This window comes from Desmodus rotundus, chromosome 11 (genome assembly GCF_022682495.2).
Source record: "Desmodus rotundus isolate HL8 chromosome 11, HLdesRot8A.1, whole genome shotgun sequence".
Lineage (NCBI taxonomy): Eukaryota > Metazoa > Chordata > Mammalia > Chiroptera > Phyllostomidae > Desmodus > Desmodus rotundus.
In genome coordinates this window covers 87,801,342-87,825,559 of record NC_071397.1, presented here as the reverse complement: position 1 = coordinate 87,825,559, position 24,218 = coordinate 87,801,342, and the positions used below count along the sequence as shown (strand labels likewise).

The window sequence follows — 24,218 nt, the reverse complement described above, 5'->3', positions numbered from 1 at the left end:
ACGGCATTTACTAAGCCATGAGATCCCAACTCTTAAGAATTTATTCTAGTCTAGAGAGGGAAGAATAATGCTGGTGAGGACGTAGGGAGGGCCACAGACCTTTGAGAGAGGTGTAATCGGGGCACTAGGCAAACACACAGGGGCAGGGGGGAGCTGGAGAGGAGGTCGCAAGCCACCTGTTCAAAAATACATCAATTGTGTGTAAAAAAGAAACTGGAATTACATCAAAGGTAATTTGGGTAAAAGGAATTCAAGTAAACAGAATAAGCGGGTGAGGTAATCTAGTCTCTCATTGTTCTCATACCTTCTGCTTGCACACTTAAACCAAATGAATCCTTGGAATGTCAGCTTAATGAAGACCTGATTCAAAGACCAGAGTTTAACTGCTAACATCACAGTGTTCCTTCACAATGATTTCTACGAGCCCAGCCTTTAGTGGATCTCACCTTTACTGCCACTTCTCTGCCCCTTTCAAAGTCAGGGTGCATTTTGGTAGCTGCCGGTGCTCCTCTCCCTTGCCAGAGAGCAGAGAAAATCACTCCTTATTCAACTCTAAGTGCCTAGAAAGATTCTCAAGGATCCTCCTGTAGTGGCCTGGGGACATTTCTCCTGCCTGCTGCAACTCAGGGGGAAGAGCAGGGGATAAAAAGGTATGAAGAAGTGATGGGCAGAGCTTAAGTCAAAAAGTCTCACAAGTCATTCAGCCGCTCTTCATTTTCACCATGAACACGGCATCAGCTCAGCGAATGGCCGTAACATTACCAGTTATTCCTGCCAGCGCTAAGTGCACAGGATCCTGCAAGTAGTCTCTTAATATGAAAGCAGGGCTGATGACAACATGGAGGAAGGAGAGGAATCAGGGCCAGCCTCTTCTGTCCCAAACTGGCGACCTGTCATACTGGACAGAGATAAGGGGAGCAGAAAGGCAAATGTGCAGGTATGTGCTAAATCTGGGGTCATCCCCTCTTCTTCCACTTACAACTGTCTCCTCTTCTTTCTTTAATCTAAAGTCATCACCGAAACTGTCAGTATACCAAGTGCCAAAATTCACTGGGGTACACCTGCTTCACGTTTTCTAGATAATATTAAAATTGTACATAAATCAGATCATTTTGCTCTCCGGTCTAAATGGTGTCCTGATGCACTTAAAACAAATTCTAAGCTTCTGGCCAAGATCTGGACCTCCTTTCCTCTCCCACCTCCACTATGAGCACACTCTAATTTCTAGCCACAAAGTCTTTATTTCCATTCCTGTAATATGCCAAGCTTTGTCTGCCTCATGGTCTTCACAATTCAGAAAGCTTTTGTGTGAAATCTCCAATGGCTGACTCCTTCTCATTATGTATTTAGATTAAAACACTGAATACATATACCTATTGGGTGACTGAATGAAGAAATAAGTAAACTGACTTGAAAGAAAAAAGGGGAATCTGGATGGGACTGGAGAGCATTATACTAAGTGAAATAAACCAGGCGGTAAGGGACAAATACCATGTGATCTCACCTCTAACTGGAACCTAATCAACAAAACAAACAAGCAAGCAAAATATAACCAGAGACATTGAAATTAAGAACAATCTGACAGTAACCAGAGGGGATGTGGGAGGAGGTAGTGGTGGGAAGGAGGGAAGGGTTTTCAGGAGCAACTATAAAGGACACATGGACAAAACCAAGGGCGGGTGGGTGGAAGCAAGGGAGGGAGGTTGGGATGGCTTGGGTCTGGGGGAGTGATGGGAGGTAAATGTAGACAACTGTAATTGAACAACAATAAAATAAATTAAAAAAACAAAAATTAAAAAAAGAAAGACAAAGGGAGAATCGAAGAAGGAATAATGGGAGTAGCTCATAAAAAGCTGGTCTGTGGAAGAAATCAGCATGAAATAACTGAGCAGAAGAGCAGAGAATTCATTGCCTTACAGCTCTTTATAGAAACAGTCATTTCTTAGGCCACAACATCTGTGGACTTTCTTAGCAGTGTCACTGACCCTCCCCAGTCAAAGTCAAAGAGATCCCAGTAGGGTCATCCTTCCTGACCTTTAGAGACCCAGCCCCAAAACCCCCTCACCAAGGTATAAACATCACCTGGCTCCCCTGCAGAGCCAGCCCTCCCTCCTGTACGTTTCAAGCTCTCGGCATCTGCTTTGCTGGAACACTCACCACATGTGCCTGCCCTGGCCTCTCCGAACACCTGACTCCTGCATCAGACTGCATGAACTACTCTCTGAAGACCCGTATCTATGCCCCAGAAGTTAGAATGGAAACTCAGTGTATTTGTGTATGAAAGAATAAAGAGACATTTAAAATAATTTTTTGTAGTGTTGTAAAATCAGATAGAAATTTGAAACCAAAATGCATGTGTCACAGCCCAGCAGGTACAATGTAGGGTACCCCTACCCATATGAGTCCTTGGGTTTGCACTGTGACCTCCCTACGTATGACTAATAAATCTCTCGTTCTACTTAATTGCACAGGTGAGACAGTGAATATAAACATATTTTGAAACAATTCAGTGCTGTAGAATAGCTACCTACTGTTACAACATGCTATTCTAATGTCTTAACATTGTTCTTCAAACTGAATTTCTCTCCTCAGCCTCTGTGCAGTTATGTGTGGAGGAAAGTTCTAGCTGTTTTTATCTACAGTTTGGATAACCAGTACCAGTACACAACTCTCTATTAGCAGGAACAACCAAATTCAACTCTTCTAAGGGAGAAATTATTTCATTATGAAAAAAATGGAATTAAGTGATCTTCTGAGATTAAGCCAAAATGTTTGTTATGCATAAACCTGAGTTGCAAGTCTATGTCACTTTCAATTTTTAGAGAGAAAATAAATAAATATTGTGTCTTTTTGTGAACCAATCTGTACCAGAATAAAATAGCAGTGTAAACCTCTTTGGAGGTAAAAATGGTTAGCCAGATTACATTACACACACGAATTTGATAAAAATACCAAATTTCTTCAACTGATCAGTTTAACAAACAATGGACCACTTTTCCCTGTCTTTCTAGGTGCAATTAAATCAAAACATCCAATCAGTTCACCTCTTCCTTCTCTGTGGGAGAGAAACTTGAGTCAGACATCTGATATCCTAAACCTCTCTCTAAATTCCCACACTGACATGAAATACAAGCATTTTAATGGGAAAAAAACCACAACATTCACCAGAAAGAAAGACAAAAATGAGAAATCACAGGCAAGAATTGCAGTGAAACTTCACTTTCATATGTTGCTGGAGGCAGAAAATTGGTTCAATCATTTGGGAAGGAGGTTGGCATGCTATCAAGAGTCATTACTATGTGCATATTGTGTGAAACAAAAATTTTACCACTGGGAATATGTCCTAAAAATATAATCCAAAAAAAAGCCACAAACACAAAACTTTTCATTATAACATTTTTATGATTAATAAAAATTGAAATCAACTTAAATACCTAACACCTGGAAAATATTTAGGTTCACTAAGGCATGGCTACACTAGGGACCTTCATGGAACCTTGAAAAATTATTGTAGTAATGACTACATAGCAACATGAATAGGCATGACATCCATCTATGTGGGAAAGACAGGATAAAAACCAATGGACTCTATAAAAACTGTGTGAAAGGTGAATACACAAAAAGGAAATGATGCAAAATGAAATTGCTTGTGTTACAGTCATGATATTATGACCTTTTTCTTATAAGAACCTATAATGATATTATTTTCATGATTAAAAATTATACTTTTAAGAAAGGAATGTCAAATAGAATCGTTCATTTATCATTGAAATTATCATTGAACAAATTATGACTCTTAAAGAGCAGAGTTATTTAAAATGGCAAATAATTTTAGAAGCAAACTTTTATCTACAACAATAATAAAATTTTTCCATATGTTTTATTTCAACAGTATCTCAGAAGCTAGGTTTATGTATAAATTGTAATACGTGACAACATAGCTGCTGAGTGAGAGAGTCCATGTGTTTAAGCTACTCTGTAGGTTTGCTAGGAACCATAAATCGTCAAATTTCTGCCTAAGAGAGACGCACAAACACTGGGAGAACCAGGCAGTATGCAGCACAAAAGGATAAAGTAATAAGCTGTATTTTAAATACTATCTCAACAATCAAACACATGCCAATTCTCCTCTCCTATAAAAATCTTTCTAACTCTTGTTTTGAATGACTTGGGCAGTATTGAGACAGGCAAAAGATAACCTCTTAACGGACTACAATATTAAAGCATAAAGTATAATGGTGTTGACTAATTTTCTTACAACTTCAAGTATGTCATGTAATTGAAACTACGTCTAGCTCTTGAGAAAAGATCGTTGCTTACTTCTTTGTGATCAGCTGTTGCCTTTATTAAAGATTATGCTATTTAGAGTAGAATTATTACCAAAATGTAATATACTTCCAAACATGAAGAGGGAAAAAGGGATTAAAGAGAGATAAAAAGGAACACTCATACCAAAAGATATGTTATCTTCGGGTATATTTCATTCAACATTCATCCACTATTTCTTGGGCATCTAGAATGCCAAGCATAGACAAAGAGACAACAGAAAATAAAAAGTAATTATATTTGAAAATGATAAATGCTATAGAAAAAACATAGAATAGGGTAAGAGAGATTAGGAATGCTGGGAAGGGGGCTACCATTCAAATAGAGAAGTGTGCGTAGGCTTCATTGGGAAGACGCCATACAGCAAACATTTGGAAAGAGTGGAGTTAACCGTGTGGCTGTCAGAGAAAGATAGTTCTAGGCATCACAGCTAGCATGAAGCTGTGACTGAAGGCACACCAAGAGGCCAGATTGACATAAACCTGGTTGTAAGAGCAAAAATAGTAAAAGTGAGGTGAGCAAGGTGTGAACAGGAGGTAGGTCAGATCATAAAGCTTCTTAAAAACCATTCTGAGGACTGTGGCTTTTAATCTGAATTAGACAGAGAGCCACTGAAAACTTCTGATTTATTCGAATGGGAATACACTGGCCGCTGTGCTCACATAAAACAGACTGATAATTGTAGCTATAAATTGTTACAGGTCGTCAGATTCAGATTCTACATTTTGAAAATAAAACCAACAAGATTTCCCAACAAACTGAATATGAGAGAAAAACAATATTGAAGAAGTTACTGTTTTTCACCTAACAACTAGAATAGAATTCTATCAATTGAAATGGGGAATGCTGAGTAGAATTTTGAGGGGCAAGCTCAGGAATTCAGTATGAATATAGTAAGCTGGAGATGTCTATTAGAATACCAATGAGAGATAACATGCAAACAGATATAAATTTGGGAGTGGCTGGCACAAAGATGGCTTGTAAAACCAGGAGACCAGATTAGTTGAGGAAGGAATAGAAATAGAGAAGCTGACATGGCCTGACCCCTGGTGCATCTCAATTTTAGGGGGTTGAGGGGAAAAGGAAGAATCAGCAAAGGAGACTGAGAAGGAGCTACCAGTGAGGTGAGAAGAAAATCAGGAATAGAGCAGGGACCTAACAGTTAAGTGGAGAGACAGAACAGAAGAACAGTTAGTGAGTCAGCAGGAAAGGAAGGACTGAAAAGCAGCCACTAATCACAACCCAGCCAACACTAACAAGCAGACATCACAAGTCACAATGAGGGGCATGTAAGGGAGTATGGGGGCTCAGAATGGTTGACTTACTTGAGGGGAAAGAAGGTACTTAAAGTAAGTTTTAAGAGGCTTTCGTTATTGTAAAAGTGTTGCTTTATGTATGCCAAAACATGTACGTCATACATGTTTTCCCTCTCGATGCGAGCGGGCCTGGCTATACAATGTGCAGAGCCCAGTGGGAAGCCAAAGCCAGGGCCCCCTGTCCACAGTACTCAGAATTTCTAGGTGGCAGCAGCAGGGCAGTAAACCCAGCGCGGGGCCCCTCTAGAGCAAAGCCCAGTGCCGTCCTGACTGCGGCGGACGCGCCCAGGAAGCTGGCCCTAGACACAAGGCATCTGTCCTATAACAAACAGAAGTACTGCTGGTACAGCAGGCTTCCTTTGCTTTTGATTTATATTCCTCAAAAGCACTGCTTATTGAGGAATATAAACAGAAAAAAATAAATGATATCAGCATAAGGAGGATCTGTTAGAATGTAATTTGTTTTTTTCCCCAACTTGCTTTCAAAGCAAAATCAGCATATATGGATCTGAAGTCATTACAATACGACAGCAAAGAAGGGCAGAAGAGTCATTAAATTTGATAGCACTAATAAAACCACATGAAAAGGGGGAAAAGAAACAGGCTTATTTTCATTGGCATACAGATGCAATTTAAACAAAAAAATCTTCTTCATAGTGCTTAGAAGTTCCGGTTAACATCCCTAAATGAAAATTTAATATATAAATTTATTCTGCTTCCATCCCATTGACATAAAAAATGATGCCTCAATCAGAATGCTAAGTATGAATGCTGAAACGAAGATAGGGATTCTCCAGCTTTGCGTAGTGATACAGCATCCTTTCCTACATTTCTAAAATTACATGCACACATAAATGTATATCTTTACCTAGCAAATACGTTCAGCATTTACTGCTATAAAGTACTGTACTAGGTGCTGAACTTGCATTTCTTTCTTGTCCAGTCTTACTCAATGCATAATCAAAAAGGGAGGTGAACAACCCTCTCACTCGATTGCATACTTCAAGTCATACCATGGCTAATTTGGAGGATTTTCCTGCCAGATGTTTCGGTAAAAATGTGTAGTGAATTCCTATTCCACGGTCTCTTCTAGCTCAAAGGCAGCTTGCTTTATGGAGCGCTACCCAATCTTCCCAAGTACAAATACTCATGAATCATCTGTGCCCCCCCAGCTTCTGTTCATGCTCACCATACAGGGCTGTGATAGCTACTGTCATTACTTCTCTTTAAGCTTTTATCTCTGCTACTAGAGGGTGGCATCTGTGACAGCAAGAACTGATGCACGCCCAGTATCCAGCGAAGTATGTGGCAAACATACTTCCTGAATAAAGACATAAACTGTTAGATAAATGAAATTTTCTCTGGACTCAATGGGTCCAGAGGCAGCTCCCTAGGAATAGGCTGAATAAAGGGGTGGACTATATCACTTGGTTTTACAGACCCCTATTTCTTGACTACTTTTGTGGCCCACTGTTAATTTCCCCACCAGAGAGTGACAGCTATTAGGCTGCCCGGATTCCCCCTCTAAACTTAGATAAACCCTCTGATCTGGGGTGGGGTTCCAACTGTACCTACCAGGTTTGGGCGACAAGTTGGACTCACACAGCTAAGTGGAATGAACTGCTGCTTCCGTTTCCTGTGTGGGGCTGTGCATTTGATATGTGATGAGAAGGAAGTCAACATAGGTAGCAAAGTAGGAGGGGAACTTGGAAAATTATTTTAAGCAATTTCAGCAAAAGGCCAATTTCCTACCTTAGGTAGCCTCATAGAACAGCAAGACCTTGAAATTACAGGTTTGCAGAGGGTAGGGGAGAATCTCAGATTGCTTACCAGGGGAAACACTCACACAAAAACATACACATACACTACGTTTTATGGTGGGGTGTAGATGTTTTAAAGATGATGTTCAAGGTTGTTATTTTAAGAAGTAAGTTTGCTTATGTATCTTGGCAATTCAGTTTAAGGGCCTAGTGTCCTGACTCTTCTATAATGAGGTTTGAATATAAGAATTATCCTGGATTAAGCAATGGACAGAGTAGCCCTGAGGGAATGGACAAACCTACAAGAAATTTTACCTGAAGCATACACTTTGGATTATTCTTGACGATTTCCTTCTCTAAAGTCAAATATTCATTCTGTTGGAGAAATGGTGTTAGATCTCTGATAACTGCCCCGCATAACCTAATATTTACGTTGCTATGAAAATGAAGTGACAGTTGAATAGCAAAACCTGCATCGGCAATTTTATCCGATCATGAAGTATTTGACTACAGTAAATCCATAACATTACAAGTGAACGCTACATACTTTGCAAGTGATTGCTGATTAATAATTTCACACTCTAAAAGTAAAGGTGCATATCAGGGACCTCACTTCCTATAAAGCTTTTAAAAATGATACTAAAACTTTAAGTCATTATATGGCAAAATTCAACTACTCATTTATTCGAAAATAGTCATTAAAGTCATATATTTTAAAGTAGTAATTTATTTTAAATATTTGAGGGAATTAAATATGTACCTATATGAGAAAAATGATTGTGTTACTTGTAAACTGATATTTATAAAGATTGGAAGGTGATCCCTGTCTAACCTAACAGGTTAATACTAGATAGTCATGGGAAGCTACTTCTGCTGGGCTGTACTAGATGGTAAATACCAGTAATTAATATGCTTTTGTTTAATTAAAATAACTCGTACAGCCTAGACAGTTTTAAACAAAATGCAAATGATCCCAACTATCATGACCGATTCTCAGCTGTTACGGGAGGAAGTTATCAGTCACTGCTTCCCGAGCATGTACTGTGTGTGCCAGGCCCCGTGCCAAACACTCTACTGTCGGGGCCTTTTGACTTATTATTAGTTATTTAATGGGTCTGCCTATGTGCACATTTCATTACAATATAAACAAAGTATTTATAATGGTTGTTAAAAACCTATAATGTTCTGAGTCACTGATTGAAACAACCCAGAAAATATAGGCATTTAATGTTTCATAATAATATCAGTTCCTAAGATACTTACCTTACAGGAAGATGTGAGTCACTCATTTCACTGTGTAAGAGATTGTGACCAGACACTCCGCTAGCGGGCTTTCTGCTCACTCATCACCCAAGACCCGGGACGGCTACAGTGTTCAGCAGCCTCAACCCTACGAACTACTTCACCCTTCTGCTTTGTTTCTGGTCTAGAGAGTGTATGTCCTATCGTGGAGCCCAATTTTTCCATATTTGGTTGTCTGGTTTTTAAAAATATTTTATTCATAACTGCTAGATGTTTGAGCAGGTGAGATGTTTTAAAGCATGTCTTATGGTATCATCCTAAATAGAAGTCTTGGAGCCATCACTTAAACAGTTAAATGGCTAATATTCCTTCTGGATACAGTCACAAACACAGAGCATTTAGGTATAGGAATATTAAACCATGTCACTGAAGTGAATAGGCTGTGCTATTGCCCTTTGTATATTTAGCATCAAATTCAACATTTAAGCATTCAGTGAGGAGTGCTGGTGGGTGGATGGCTGGATGGCTGGATGGCTGGGTGGACGGTGAAGTAACTGGCAATGCCATTATCAAAGAACAGTTACGAAAAAGTGTCATCAGATCATTGATGCGCATATAAGGGACTAGACCAGAGAAATAGATATGGGAATCAGAAGAGCTGAGAATATATGAGTTCCCATAAACCAATCCCTATGTACCCGAGGTGATGGCCCACATTAATATGAGATACCAGAGTCTCTTACCATAATTACCCGGCGTGGTCAAAGAAGCCTGGACCCAGAAGAAAGTCATGCAAACTTCGATTTAAGATAATGCATATTAATTGTGTCCCTTACTTGGAAATTATGGTAGCATTCAACTATTGCCTTTAAAGGTAATTAGATTAATGGCTAAACATTTATAATTCGTTCCCTTTGATAAGCTAACTAACGGCACTGCATGCCCTATGGGCTGTTTTATTAAAAAGAAGAAATACATCATCTCCCAGTCTAGATTCATATAGTATCTTACCCTATGTAAATTCTCAAATACATTGTTGCTTCAATGACTGTATCCCATTTCCTGAGTAGGCTAAGTTATCATTTAAACTTCCAACAGACTAAAATAATAAATGTCAAGTTATGATAACAAAATTTATAGTGCCCAAACATAATTAAACCCATGATAAAATACAAAATGTAAACACGGAACAACTAATTCGTTTCAATACTAGAAAATATAAGCCCTAGTTTAAAGAATAACTCCAACAGCTAATGCTTATTGCGCACCCGCTACATGTGCTGGACTGAGTGATTTATATACCAATGGCCAGAACAGGACTGAAGAGATTGGACAATAGGCCCCCAAAGCCTAGATCACAGAGCTAGTGACTGGAATAGGTGGGAATTGAAACTGGGTCCATCCAAGGTCATATGCTAAGTTCAATAACTTTGTATAGAAACGTCCAACATAAGGTGCCTCAGAATAATAGAGGATAATACACCACTATCCACTTGAGAAAAGCCCCCCAAAATATTTGGCCAACTTTAATATATAAACTGCTGAGGTTAGTCTGATGTCTACTTATAATTATTTTATTGAAGTTTTCCACATAATTCTTTTTGGGAGAGTTTACATCCCTAGAAACAACTTCTGAGTCTCTTAATGGTTCTCCAGCTTGCAGTAACCCACATCCAACCACGGTGTTTTCTACTCCACGTATAATGCTGTCCCTGGAAATTTTAATGTGAAACTTCAGTGCTTATTCCTGCAACATCAGCACAGTAGCTTTTAGCTGCTTCTGGTGGAAGTGTATTTTTCTTGTCCACAAGTAAAAGGACACACTGCTTTTTAAATTGATCTTAAAGCTTGTATACAATGACATCCAAGACTTGCATTTATATTGTTATATCTCCTGGAATAATTAACAAATCAGCGTTAAATGTCTTTGTCCCATTAAAAAAATTCATCTCATAATCTCTAGACGTTCTAATTTAGCATTGCAAGATTGTCCAATTAATTTGACTCCCTTAAATCGTGCTGTGTGGTTCAAAATAAAGTAATTCAGACAGCTGCCTGTGAAAATGGGTGAACTCTTTGCCCTTCTACCTAAGACCAATAGCTCCACTTGTACACTGGACCCGCCCGCCCCTCTGCCTAGTCGGTGCCCTCCCTCCTGCATCACAGACTTTTCCCACTTCGCAGGATCATTCCTGTGACCCGGGAAGCAGGTTCGATCAGCCCCCACCTTCATAAACCACTATAGTTGTCCTCCCGTATCCGTGGGGTCACTTCCCATGGGTCAGGTGACCTGTGGTCAACTGCAGCTTGAAAATATGAGATGGGAAATTTCAGAAATAAACCATTCCTCAGTTTTCAATTGCATGGCATTCTGACACGCGTGATGAAAACGCGTACAGTCCCACTCTGTTCTCGGGATGTGAATCATCACTCCGTCCAGCGTTTTCACGCTGCAAGTGTAATGTGTTTGTTAGTCACTTAGTAACCATCTCCATTACTAGATCGACTGCCATGGTATCGCAGGGTTCGAGCACGCTCATTTTACTTAATAATGGCCCCAAAGCATAAGAGGAGTGCTGCTGGCGATTCTAATACGTCAGAGAGGAGTCACAAGTGCTTTTACACGTATACAGAGGAAAGGTGAAAGTTCTCGACTTAATAAGGCCTTGTATTATCTCACATCATCAAAAAAGAAAGAAGAAGAAGAAATGGTTGAAAACACTATAGTGAGATATTTTGAGAGACACAGAGGCCATATTCACATAACTTTTACTATGGTATGTTGTCATAATTGTTCTATTGTATTATTAGTTATTATTGTTAATCTTACTGTGCCTAATTTATAAATTACACTTAATTATAAGTATGTATGTACAAGAAAAACCATAGTACATGTAGGGTTTGGTACTATTCAGAGTATCAAGTACCAATGGGGGGTCTTGGAATGTATCCCCCATGGACAAGGCAGGACTACTGTACCCCACTCCCCATAGTCCCTCCAGCTCCTGTCTCACTTCTGTTATCTTTGTTGTAAAAATCCTTGAAAGAGCGCTCTATATTTCCACTCATATTCTTCTTGAATCTACTCTAATTAGGCTTCCAGCTTTACCATGGCACTGAAATGACTCTTTCTTCAGGTGGTCAATTTTCTGACCTTGTCTTATTCAGCCTCTCAGCAATATTTGATCCGCATGATTACACCCTGCTTTGTGAAACCCTTTCCTGGGTCTCCTGGACTCTGTCCTTAGTTCTTCTCCTTGTTGGCTCCGCCTTCTCAGTCCCATCTTTGCAACCTCTAAAGCTAGGGTGGCCAGGGCTCATGTGTTGAAATTCTTGACTCCATAAGTGAGCTTACCCAATTCCACCACTAATATATATTCTAATAATTTTAATCTAGTCCTGGCCTTTCCTCCAACTTCAGACCTATATATTCAACTGCCTGATAAGCATCTTAAACTTCAAAAGGGCAAAAAACAGACTCTTGAACTTCCTCTCCAGACAGCTCACCCAGCACTTTTCCCAGCTCTCAGAATGGCACGCCATCCTTCCACTTACTTTGTCCGAAACCTTCGACTCCATGACCCCTCTTTCCCCTTAACCCACAGAGCTCCGATCCAGCAAATCCTGTTGGCTCTTTCAAAATACACTCAGAAACCAGTTCTTCTCACTATTCCCACTGCTACACCTTTATCCAAGTCACCTCCACCTCCGTCTTCATTACTGAACCCCTCTATATTCTATTCGCCATTTAACTAGTAACCATTACATAACGTAAACAGAGCACAGCACTAAAAGTATCGAAACCTCCATGGCTTCCCATCTTACTCAGAGAAAAAGCCAAAGTCCTTACAAAGATTTTCAAGGACCTATGTGATCTGAACAACCTTCCCCCTCCCCTACCTGACTTCATCTCCTACCCCACTGTCTGTCTGAACAGCTTCAACCATACAGGTATCTATGGTATCCCTCAGATACGCCCAGAACATCACAGCCTCTATGGCCTGTGTCCTCTTGGCTCCTTTTCCCCAACACTTCTTCCTCCACAGAGCAGCATTGCTTATTGCCCCCCCCTACTTCAGGTCTCTATTCAAAAATCGCCCATTTATGACACTTCCCTGACCTCCACATAAAATTGCATCTCTGCTGCTCTCTCTCCTTGACCTTTCTTTATTTTTTTCCATGTCACTTATTACCACGGGATGTATTATATATTTATCACTTGCCCATTGTCTGTCTTTCCCTACTCAGAATCAGGCAAGAACTTTGCTCCTGTCGATTCACCACTGCCTAATAGTGTACAGTGCAGATTAGACACTCAGTAGATCCTTACTGAATAAATCAGTATTATCATCAACAACATTATCGGTATTACTATCACTACTAAGTGCCTGGGCCTGCAGGGATTAAGGAGAACACGGCACAGAGTGCTCTAGGGTGGACCAAAACAGCATAGAACAGGGTGTGTGACCTCGCCCGGGGTCGGGGTGGGGTGGAAAATAGCCAGGACTTACTAGAAATGCTGAGCTGATATGCACTTTACTTGCTCGGGCCAGACTAGGACAATCATTTCACACTTCGGGATTTTGGTTTTAAGAACAATTAGTAGCACATGGTCACGAAGCTTTTATGCCTTTACAGAGCACTTCTATTAGAAAGCTTCACGTTATTCGACTTCATTGCAGATACCTGAACCCGAAAATGGTATACAAATAACAAGTAGAAGGGAAAGTTGAAAAAAAAGTAAGGAGAAATGTAGTTTTCTTAAATGAATCATTAAAATAGTATTATTATTGTTATTCATGTTGTGTATCACACCAGTGTTATCTTCTTTTTCCTCACGTTTCCGCTACATCTCTATCATACTCAGTTTTTAAGTAGAAAGAGAATGTTCACAAACCGGTAACTTGAATAACCTCATCACAAGGATTCACAACAAACTAAGTTTCAAGATCTTACCATCGTGCATTAAAGCAGCGTATTGCATAGATGGCACTTTCCTTTAGAAGGTGCATGAGTTAGTGTCTGTCATTTTTTAAATGAGAATAGCATTCTAACGTTACATTAAAATGTACATATTTAGCACATGCAATGCATGTGAAGAGAAAAAATGTATAATAAAACAAGCTGATATGTAATATTTGAGAAAATTAGTGTGACAGAATATTATATAAATAAATAGAAAGTTATAAGGCAAATAATTTAAATAATCCAGGGATCTAAGAATTAATCTGTCAGTAGATAACATTTCAGCATATCTGCTTATCAGAGCAGAAGTAAAATTTGCAGAGAGAGAGAAATTTGAGAATAAAAATGTAACTCAAAAAAAGGTCCAAGTTCAGAAAAAGAAAACATAAAATGATCTTAAATACTATTACCATTTGCTGTAAGACTTAAGTACATTCTATTTTCTTACTATTGCAAGCCCTTACTTTTTCAACTTCATCTATTATAAATAAGATACTTTGTAATTCTTTATGACTCTATGATTTTGAAATTTAAGATTAACTTGCAGTGAAAACATTTTCCCAATATATTAATATCTTAAAATCTATTGGGAAATTAGATAAATTTCATAATTATGATTTTAAATAGCTGAAATGTGTTTTTAAAAGTTTAAATAAAAAGAGAAAACTTAACTGAGACAAATGGAAGAAAGGGATACAAAATAAGTGCTTAAAGGCCTAAAAGAGGTGGGTGGGGGTGGGAAGTAGGTCAGGGCCTATGCCAATTCGTTCAACTTATATTTACCTAGACTTTTAAGTATTTACTTCACCAAAATCAAAATTAATTAAAAAAGTTGTCCACCATATGAGGTCAACTTACTTTACAATGATCATATTGGAGCTGTAAGGCGGGAACGTCCCCTCCAATAGGCATTTGTTTCCTAAGCTCCTCATCTTTCACGTTCAGCCATTTGATCAGTTCTTCCAAGGACATCAGCAACCGGTTCCACTTCTCCGCACTGGCTTCCAAATGGGCCCTGTGGAGAGGTAATGCGGACCACAGTTAGATGTGTGAATTGCATCCAAAAAATTATATACATTCCTTTAGCCTACTAATCTTGTATGACTAATGTTTATAACCAAGAAAGAGGCTCACTGTTTTTAAAAAATGAAATTATAATTATTATAATACTATTGACTATATTCCCTAAGAAAGTTATTCTGTGAAAAAGTTATTTGAATTCAGAGAACATGTTGGTACTATGTATCAGAATTTTAAATGTACACTTCTATACCACAAAAGCAAAACATGAGGCTTTCAAGAAGAATATCCATGATATAATGTAAAATTGGAAAAAAAAGTTTCAGTAGTTTATGTGTATTACATATCCACATTCAGAATAATTTTTTCTCATTTCATCTATATACATGAAGAGAGGGACAGGGAAGAAAGAAATTGTATGTGTATACAATATATACAAAGAAATATACCAGCTGTGGTTACTACTGAGAACATAGTAAACATTTATTTTTTATGTAATTTTGTACTAATTGAATATTTACAACAGGCCCATGTTATTTTTCTTTCCAAAACAGGCTAATTAATTTTTTAAGAAAGGAAATAACTAACACCCCTATTTCTCTTGTACCCAAATAAATTACTGAAAACAGAACATCACCAACATTTTTGTAAAAAGTTGGAAAACATAAGGCATTATTTGGAGAGAATACTATCAGTCCAGTGACAAATGTCCACTGTGAATAGAAAACAATTGAGCAGAAATCACTGACTGCACTACTTCATAGTCCGATTTAAAGGTAAATCTTCATTTCACAGAAAAGTACACTTAGATGCTTAAATTATGAACTTCCTAAGCAGAAAACCATGTTAAGGAAATACCGTTTCATATGAGGAAGGCACCAGTAACATCCAAGGCCTTTGAGAATAGAAATGTGAACAAGCACAGATTTGCTAGTTGTTCTGCTAAGGATCTTGGAGAAAACCCACTTATCCAGTTTAAACCACACCACACGGGCTGGATATGAAAAAATAGACCCATTAGAAATGACTGCAGAGACTCAAGAAATCAGCATTTCCTCAATCCTGCTTCACCCCAGTGGGCAGACTGTGAATGTGGACTTAAGCGCTACACTGCACAAAATGGAATTATGTTGACCTTTCAAGTGAAAGGGGCAAGGCCGATGGAGACAGACATAAGCCTTTTACACAACAGTGTCCGAAGACTAAAGACTCTGATGAGAAAAGATTTGGGGCAACTCTAGGTACAAGAAACCTCTGTTCATCAGGTTTCATATCCTCTCAGACAATTCTCACCTTGACCCATTAGGATTCCCACTTCCACAAAGCTGCTCTTTTACCCAGAGAAACCAGGCACAGCCACCACCGACCCTCAGATCTACCAATTATTTCCCTTCAGGCACCGGATCTGCTTGAGGCTCCGTCGCAAAGCTGAGACCTCTGCTCTAGATAATTCACACACGTATTTCCCCACTGATCATGTTAGGTGGGACTCCCAGAAATAGATCAACAGTATCTAAAGTCTTTGTTTAAAAGTTCATAACATCTTCATAACAACCATAAGTCACTGATCTCTAGCTCATCTCCAATGCACGAAGTAATGACCATAGTCTAGCAGCTAAAAGAAAAAAAAAAAAAAGGAGTTCCGGGTATCTCTAAAACAGAATGAACCAACATTCCGTCACACACAAAAGACCAACTGTCCTGCCATCTAGTTCTAGTTCCATTGTCAGCTGGCTAATAGAAAACAAACTAAAACAATAAAAAATAATTTCAAGTACAAAAAGGGACAGTTCCCAAAGAATTATGTATGGTCAAAATTTTTATTTTATTCTCTTGCATTTACAATTTTTCTATTCATTCTACAGGGGCTATAATTGACCTCACTTTACAAAAGTGGGTTTTTTTTTGAGTTGCCTCTTTTTTATAATTAGGGATTTTTTAAAATTATTTTCAATTACAGTTGACATACATTACATTGGCTTCAGATGTAAACCATAGTGATTAGACATTTATATATCTTAAAAAGTGGTCACTCCAATAGATCTAATACACAGCTGACCCCATACACAGTTATTACAATAGTTATTACAATACTATTGACTATATTCCCGATGCTGTATAAAATTGTTATTTAATGAGATTCCAGTTCTGCTTGAACACCAGCTTTTCTGTGTTCATTTTCATTAATTTTAGGACAAATATGTAATTACCTATCCCTGATAAATGATTTTACTTGTCACAGAGCAGAACTGAATAATTTTAATTATATTAACTGAAAATTCTTCCTGACAGTTAAAAGCAATTTTGCATATATTTGACTAACCTGATAAAATTTCTTTCCAGTACTTGTAGGTGTAATTTTTCTAAAAAGACCACTAGAAATCAGAGGTCCTTTGTAAATCAAGAAGTGCTTGAGTGTCTGTTGAGTGTGCAAAAACACTCATGTACATACTCTGACCTCTTAGATCATTTGATCCTGCATCTTCAGTGTCTGTAGCTTACCTCTTTAATCAGTAACAAACCAGACGTTACTTTGATTTCTAGTTACACACTCACTGTATTGAAGAGCATGCAAATGTCTTTTCTTTTTCAATGCAATTAACTCTTTCGACTGAATGGAAATAATGAAATTGATCATTGAAGTCGACGGCACTCAGCACCTGAAGAACTATTTATTTATAAAGATGAAGGCAATACTTTTATAAAGGAGATACTGAAACAACTTTGAAATTGAAAAAAGATAACATGAGTATGTGTACTTCTCGGCATCTTTCATTTTCCAGAGTAAAAAGCAACTTGATCTGGCAGAATCTCTGCCTGGAAAATCTGATTTGGTTATTCTCCAATGGACTATAACTACGTGTTCAGTGGATTACTACCATATGCCCAAATACATGCGCGCTTCCGCAGTGGCCTTCAGTGTTCTAGTTTCAATGTAATTCTTTCATCTTTCAAGATGAAAGCTTTTTCTTGGGCCATGGGCTGAATGCTTTGCAAGAAGAAACCTTAAATCTGTGTATGGTGTTAATTGTACTTTCTCAATTTGACTCTAAAAATTTTAAAGCTTACACTTCCCCAAGACTTTAGAACCAGTCATCAATCATGTTTCCAGAATCTTCACTTAAAACATTTCTGTGTTTGACACATATCCGTGGGCACTTACGTTTTGGATAATTGACTCATTGTCCTAACTCTCACCTGCTGCAGTTTATTCCTTGGGCTCTCGACATGGGCTAAATAATAGGTACTTTCACTGAATGCAGTATCAACCTAGGATAATGTCTACTACATAATATGCTTTATAAAACTCCCCTCTTTTTAGATTGAATCATTTATTTTACAACTGTTTAAACATTTTAAATGACAATTTATAAAATATGCAAAAGTTGTTAAAAGGTAAAGATTCATAAAAATAATAATTTTTTAAATACAGTAGAAAAATATCCTGGCATTGACTTTATTTTTTAAATTTTTTTTTATTTTTCAAATAAAGTTGACATTCAATATTATATTAGTTTCAGATATATAGCAGAGTGGTTATACATTTATATAACTTATGAAGTGACCCCCTAAAAAGTCTAATACCCATATTGAAACTATACATAATTACTACAATATTATTGATTATATTTCCTATGCTGTGCCAAATTTTACATCTGAATCTGGGAGAGAGAGAGAGGGAGAAAAGAAAGAAGGGAGGGAGGGAAGGAGGGAATGAGGAAGGAAGGAAGGAAGGAAATGAGTGAACTATGGAAGAAACTATTTATTAATACTTATTTTAAATCCCCAGATGCTTCTACCTTTCAATGTTTCTTCGAATAAGTTTTTAGCCCTTCTCCCATTATACAGATGTGAGAAATAGAGGAAACTTTGTGAGTAAGGAGTATTTATTAAGATAAAACACTGTCATTGTTGTTTTTCACTTATTCAGTACAAACAAACGTTGGGGGAGCACCCACTCTGGTATCAGGGATAGAAAGTTAGGTCAAGTTAGGAGACAAACAAGTAAACCGCTGTACTCTGAGGTAGGAAACCTAGTGATAACTCTGGCTCAGAGAGGGAGAAACGTGCCCAGAAGCCATGGTGAGAATTTGGGATCTAAACTGAAGTCCGAGCTCCTTCCACTACATCGCTTCCATCATGGAGGGCAGATAGAACCTACTCAGATGTATTTGTAGACATTTGAAAAACAAGTCTACCAAAGAGTATAATGGCCCGAAGTAACAGGAGCAAAGACATACTATCCCCTATTATATAAGGACTGCACAGAATTAGGTGTCCGATTTGGCTTTCTCACTACAAATCAAATTTATTTTTAGCTTATGGTAACACTCATAGATTATAAATTAAGTTAAAACAAAAGAAAATACCTTTGTTAGTACAAGAATGACCAGTAACATTAAAAGGGGATTTTTTCCTGCTACCAGCAAGAAAATTAAGACCCATTAGAAGAAAAAAGTGAGGTCCTCAGAGTTCAGTCTGTGCTGAAAGAACACTGGAGCTGGGCCTCCAATATGGTAGCCACCAGCATATGTGGCTATTTCAATCTAAATTAAATTAAAATAAATAAAACTTGAAGTTCAGTTCATCGTTGCATTAGCTACATTTCAAGTGCTCAGCATGCCACATATGGCTAGTGGCTACCCCACGAAATGTGCTACCCTACAGAGCCATGGCTGTCATCGCAGGAAGTCGAATGGCAAAGCGCCAAGCCAGGGGCAGGGGTGGGGGGGTGAGGGGAAAGAGAGAAGAGCAGCAGAATTGTCCTCTGTTAGACTTGGGGAAAAGAAATTTTAGTCGTTTTACAACATGGTGAGCAAAAATCAATTACCTGAGGTGAAAAGTGGAATCGGGGACATTGTAAAATCTGGTAACGCTAGCTATAATGATGATGTGAAATGTTAATCTTCTCTAACGGCTTTTTAAAAGGTGCCCTGCATTTTTAAGAAGCTCATAAAAGAACGAGAAGACAGAATTTTGTGTTTGAACTCTGTTTTCATTAGATTTGACAATTTCACTGGCCTGTGAAACCACATGTTAATAAGGACTTATATTAAAACATAACTAAACTGATAAGTAGATATTTAATTAACATAATCCTAAATTAAATAAATAAAATATAAAATTTAGGCCATGTCATTCCCATTAATGAATTTATTAGTATATTTCCAATTCACGTTTTTCCAAAAAGGAAGAAAATAATCCTAAAGTTCCTAAGAGTGTATCAAGTTTCAAATCATTAGCTATCTTCTATTCTGCTGTTGTAAGTATAATATACAATTGTACATATTGTTCTTTGATCACAAAGGAGCACCTTGGATTTTAGTATTTAAAAAGTTTAATCATAGTCATCCAAAAAGATTGCAATATAATATTTAAGAAACTAACCAAGGTATTGAGCCAAATATTACCACACAGTTCTGGTGACCACACCATGGGCACTGGAGGTGATGCCTGTAGAGCACTTGGCGTCAGTTCGGCACATAAATGTTCGACGAATATTAACTGTTATTATGACCTTTGCCAGATATTCTCTTTCTAAAAAGGATGATAAATTAGAGCAGATGCCCCCTGCTATGACAATACTAACTTTATCACAATTAAAACACAATTTGAAATTTAGAATACACAGATGGGGCATTCAACAGATGGTGTCACTCTCAGGAAAGAGAAGCCAGACCACCTGCAGAGAGGGACTTTGGGGAGCAGTTCAGGAGGTAAAGAGGACTTGAAATCTTTTAGAAATAGGCCTGCTGGTGAATATGATGGAAAATCATTCAGAATCACAATACCAATTCTAAGGAAAAAGGATCAAACTATAGTAAACAAATGTTACCACTTTTCACTCTCTAGTAGCCCACAGTTAAGAGCAGAGGAAGGAGAGGACGAGATGATCAGAGTGTCAGAAACTTAAAAACTCAACAGGAAATTCAAGAAATTCAAGGGGGAGAAGAAATTCAAGGCCCTGACATCACTGAAATGGCTCATGATGGGATTCAAGCTGAGTAAGAGGGGTTGATGGTTCTCAAAGAGGAAGGGTTTAAGCAACTAAAGATTAGGAGAAAGATGGGCAGGTTCAGGAAGAAGGAAAAATAAAAAGAAAGCTAATAATTCAGTTGAAAAGATCAGAAAATTTAAGTTTAAAAAAATCTAGTTGTAATACTTTAGTTGAATTATATACACGGGCCAAAACTGTAAAGTCAGGTAACAGTACAGAGATGGTCCTGGTATGCAATAAGCAATGCAAGAAGGTATCTTCTTCATAAAATCCACCATTGAAGTGTGAAGGAGAGTTGTTTCATTGATGATATTGTAAACAGTTGGGATTTGATACCACGGAGGGCTCTTCTCTAACTAACATGGCAAATCAGAGGCCTTCAGGTACGCACGGCCAGACGGAGTGTAGTGACATTAAATGTGTTCTGGAGAATGATCTTGCCTTGGTCTCCTGGACAGCGATCATCTCAAGAATGCCAAGACGACAAGAGACATTAACTGGATCTCAGGTATGGCCAGGTCTACGGGACTTGGAACAGGAATACAGACTTTTATAAAGCTAAAAAAGAAACTTGTAAGTAAAAATATAAAAAGTGATCAATATGGATATCGACACCAAGATGACAACTGAAGGAAAGATGGAGATTGAGGGGGAAGTCAGACGCTCAAATCAATGAGCAAAGTAGAAGTGTTTTCTGGAGATCAGGAGGAAGCAGGGACTAGATGGTAAGAGGGCAAATTAATGGATGTATTCACTTGTCTTCTGTTAGACTTTATTTATTTAATTTTAGAGAGAAAGGAAGGGAGGGAGAAAGAAAGGGAGAGAAACATCTATGTGAGAAAGAGAGAGAGAAACATCAATCTGTTGGTGCCCCAAATGGGGACCGAACCCGCAATCCAGGCCTATGTCCTGACTGGGAATCGAACCGGTGATCTTTTGCTCTGTGGGATGACCCCCAATCAACTGAGCCGCTCTGGTCATGGCTGGATATAGTCACTTCTAAGGGGAAGTCGTTGACAGATGAGAAGCAATGTGCTAGAAATAGCTGAGAGGCTGCCACTTTTTCTGTTAGCAGATGCGTGGCCGGGCTCCTGCTCCGCCAATGTGTCTGCGGGTGCCATCCTGGGAGCTTATGGCTGGTATTCTGATTGTCTGGTGTCCATAGCTATTGTTAAATATGCAGAATATTCCCAGTGACTGCCAGGTGGGAAAAATTGGCAAATTAAACTTACATTTAATTAAATTTAAGTAAAGCAGACAGCTTTCAATTATAAAGAAAAGTGGTGGAAGAGCTTACAGAAATATTAAAGACACAGATGTTCCCAAGAGAAGCCAGTGTTAAAGGTAGAATGTGCTTTGAGGAATGAGAGGAAAGAACAGAGAAGCAGAAATTCTCAGTGTGCTCCACAGGCGCCACTTTCAGTAAGGATGGAAGGAGCCAGGTGGCTGGGAGATAGGCTGTCTCTGCATGCTTGCTGTTGAGAACACTTCCTGCCTTGGGGAGGGATGTTCTCACCAAGCACACTCCTGGCCTCTTCTCTGCCCCTTTTCTCTCTCAGTCCCTGTAGAGGTGGAGTAAGGAATCTGACTTGCAAACCTGGGCATCACTGGATGTGCTTAAGCTCAGCCCCCCCTTAACTCTTGAGAACAGGTCTGCATACGTCATGTTCTTTCTGTTCTTCCATGCAGGGTTTCTCCCTGGAGAACACCTTGAACCATGACTGTTGGCAATTTCTGCCTCATTCTGAAGTTCAGTGAACAGTTCCATTTAGCTCTCACTCCAAACTCTGTTCTCCAACCTGGTCTGTTGGTAATTCACAGGGCAGCGCTCTTCTCTCCGGGCCACACTTTTGGTTTGTATTTGTCCAGTATCCAGCCTTGCTGGGGACCTTCTCAGAAATTCCCAGGATTAGTGAATAAAGATAGAAAAAGACAGGGTAGAGAAAATGTCTGTGTCTTTTGAACTGATCAGTGCCAACCAGAATAGTAACCAGTGAGACTAACACTAGGCTTAGTAACCTGCCCGCGGGGCCACACCAGCTGAGTGGCAAAGCCAGGGTCTGAACCCAGGCAGTCTAGCTCCAGAGTATAATGTTACAAAACACTGTCCTCCACCACATTACTTCCTGTATGAGGGCCCACTGCTGAGCATAATTAACCTTTTTATCTTCTATAAATGTCTGAGCAATATTGAATGTGTTCATGAAATTTATTACGTCCCTTTTTTGAAGATAAAAATGAAACTCTATCACTGATTACATTAAACACGTCCAACCTCTACGAAAGCAGAGAAAGGTCAATATAGATACAGATGTAGCTTGCCAACTGTTACAAATGTGTAATAGTTAGAGCGATGTGATCTCTCCCCCTCCCCTTTCAGAGCAGTGACTTAAGAAAGAGAGACTATGTACACTCAGTTCCATCCCCAGGGCCCCACTTCCCAGCCTGACTCTTTAGTCCTCTGCAATCAGATGCTTGTCTCTATCACAAAATGGCCCTGGCAAAAAAGTCACAAAGTCCTTGATTAGAGCTGGACTCTGTAGCCCTGATCTTCCTTGACTTCTTCAAGCAGCCAGCCCTATTAACTGAGCCTCCTTTCTGAAACGCCTCCTCTTGGCTCTTGACAACACTCCCCAGGGCCTCTTCTCTCCTCAAGGACAGCCCCTTCTCAGCTTCTTTGCTGGTCTCCCTTTCCTTCCCCTGTTCCTTATGTATCGGGGTTGCCGGGGATTCCATGCTGTGCCCTCTCCCATTGTGCACCGTCTTGCCTACCCACAATGCTTCTCTGACCCCTCTGTCTGGAGACCCCCCACCCACCATCATTTGGCCTACAGCTCTCTTTCGAAGAGATCTCCATCCAGTGGCTCCTGGTTATTTGTCTCTAGATGTCTGGCCAGTTCCTCAACAGCATGAATTAAGTATCTATTCAGTCTCTCTCTTCTTTCCTAGATACTGAAAAGGTCTCGGCACAAGTCTCCCTGTCTTCAGAACTGTGCTCATCTAATGCATCCTCATGGTTGTGTGGGAGCGACCTTGGCAAACTCAGATCTGATTATGTCACCTAGAAGTGTTCAAATTCCCTCACCAGTGGAATGGAGCGTGGTGCACACAGGTGTTCCATGATTTATGTCTTACCTCTCTCTCTACCTTTTCCTCTAGCCACAGTCTTTCCTCTCTACACCAACAGCAAATTCTGTTCTTAGCCAGACTGAACTTCTTAACTATTCCATGAAAATACAGTGTTACTTTAAGCCCCCTGCCTAGAATCCCTTCTCCAGTCCTCACCCAGTCCATCTGAGGAATAACTATACATCTTTCATGGCTCAACTTAGGAATCATCTCTGTCATGAAGCCTTTGCTGGTGGTTTGAAACAAGCATAACCACTCCCTCCATGGGGCCCATCTTAACCTGGACAGAACTGCCAAGGCCCTCGGGGAAGAGGCCATACCTATGGTTAGCAATGCCTCAAATTAGAAGTAAGTTCTCATTAAATGCTTGAATCAGTGCCTGAATTTCCAGGGGTGGGTAATGAAGCTGAAAGTTATTTTAATTCCTGATCACATTAATAACACATTTTACTGGAATGTATG

The 24,218-nt window shown here is 39.0% G+C and overlaps 1 protein-coding gene across 9 annotated transcripts in view; it reads right to left on the bottom strand.

Moving 5' to 3' along the window:
- Positions 1-24,218, bottom strand: part of UTRN (utrophin) — a 448,258-nt gene that overhangs the window by 120,132 nt on the left and 303,908 nt on the right. For all 9 annotated transcript variants that reach the window (XM_053914383.2, XM_024551943.4, XM_053914384.2 and 6 more), the window contains one exon: positions 14,468-14,624. In XM_053914383.2, the coding sequence (XP_053770358.1) occupies positions 14,468-14,624 (157 nt within the window). The remainder of the gene's footprint in view (positions 1-14,467; positions 14,625-24,218) is intronic.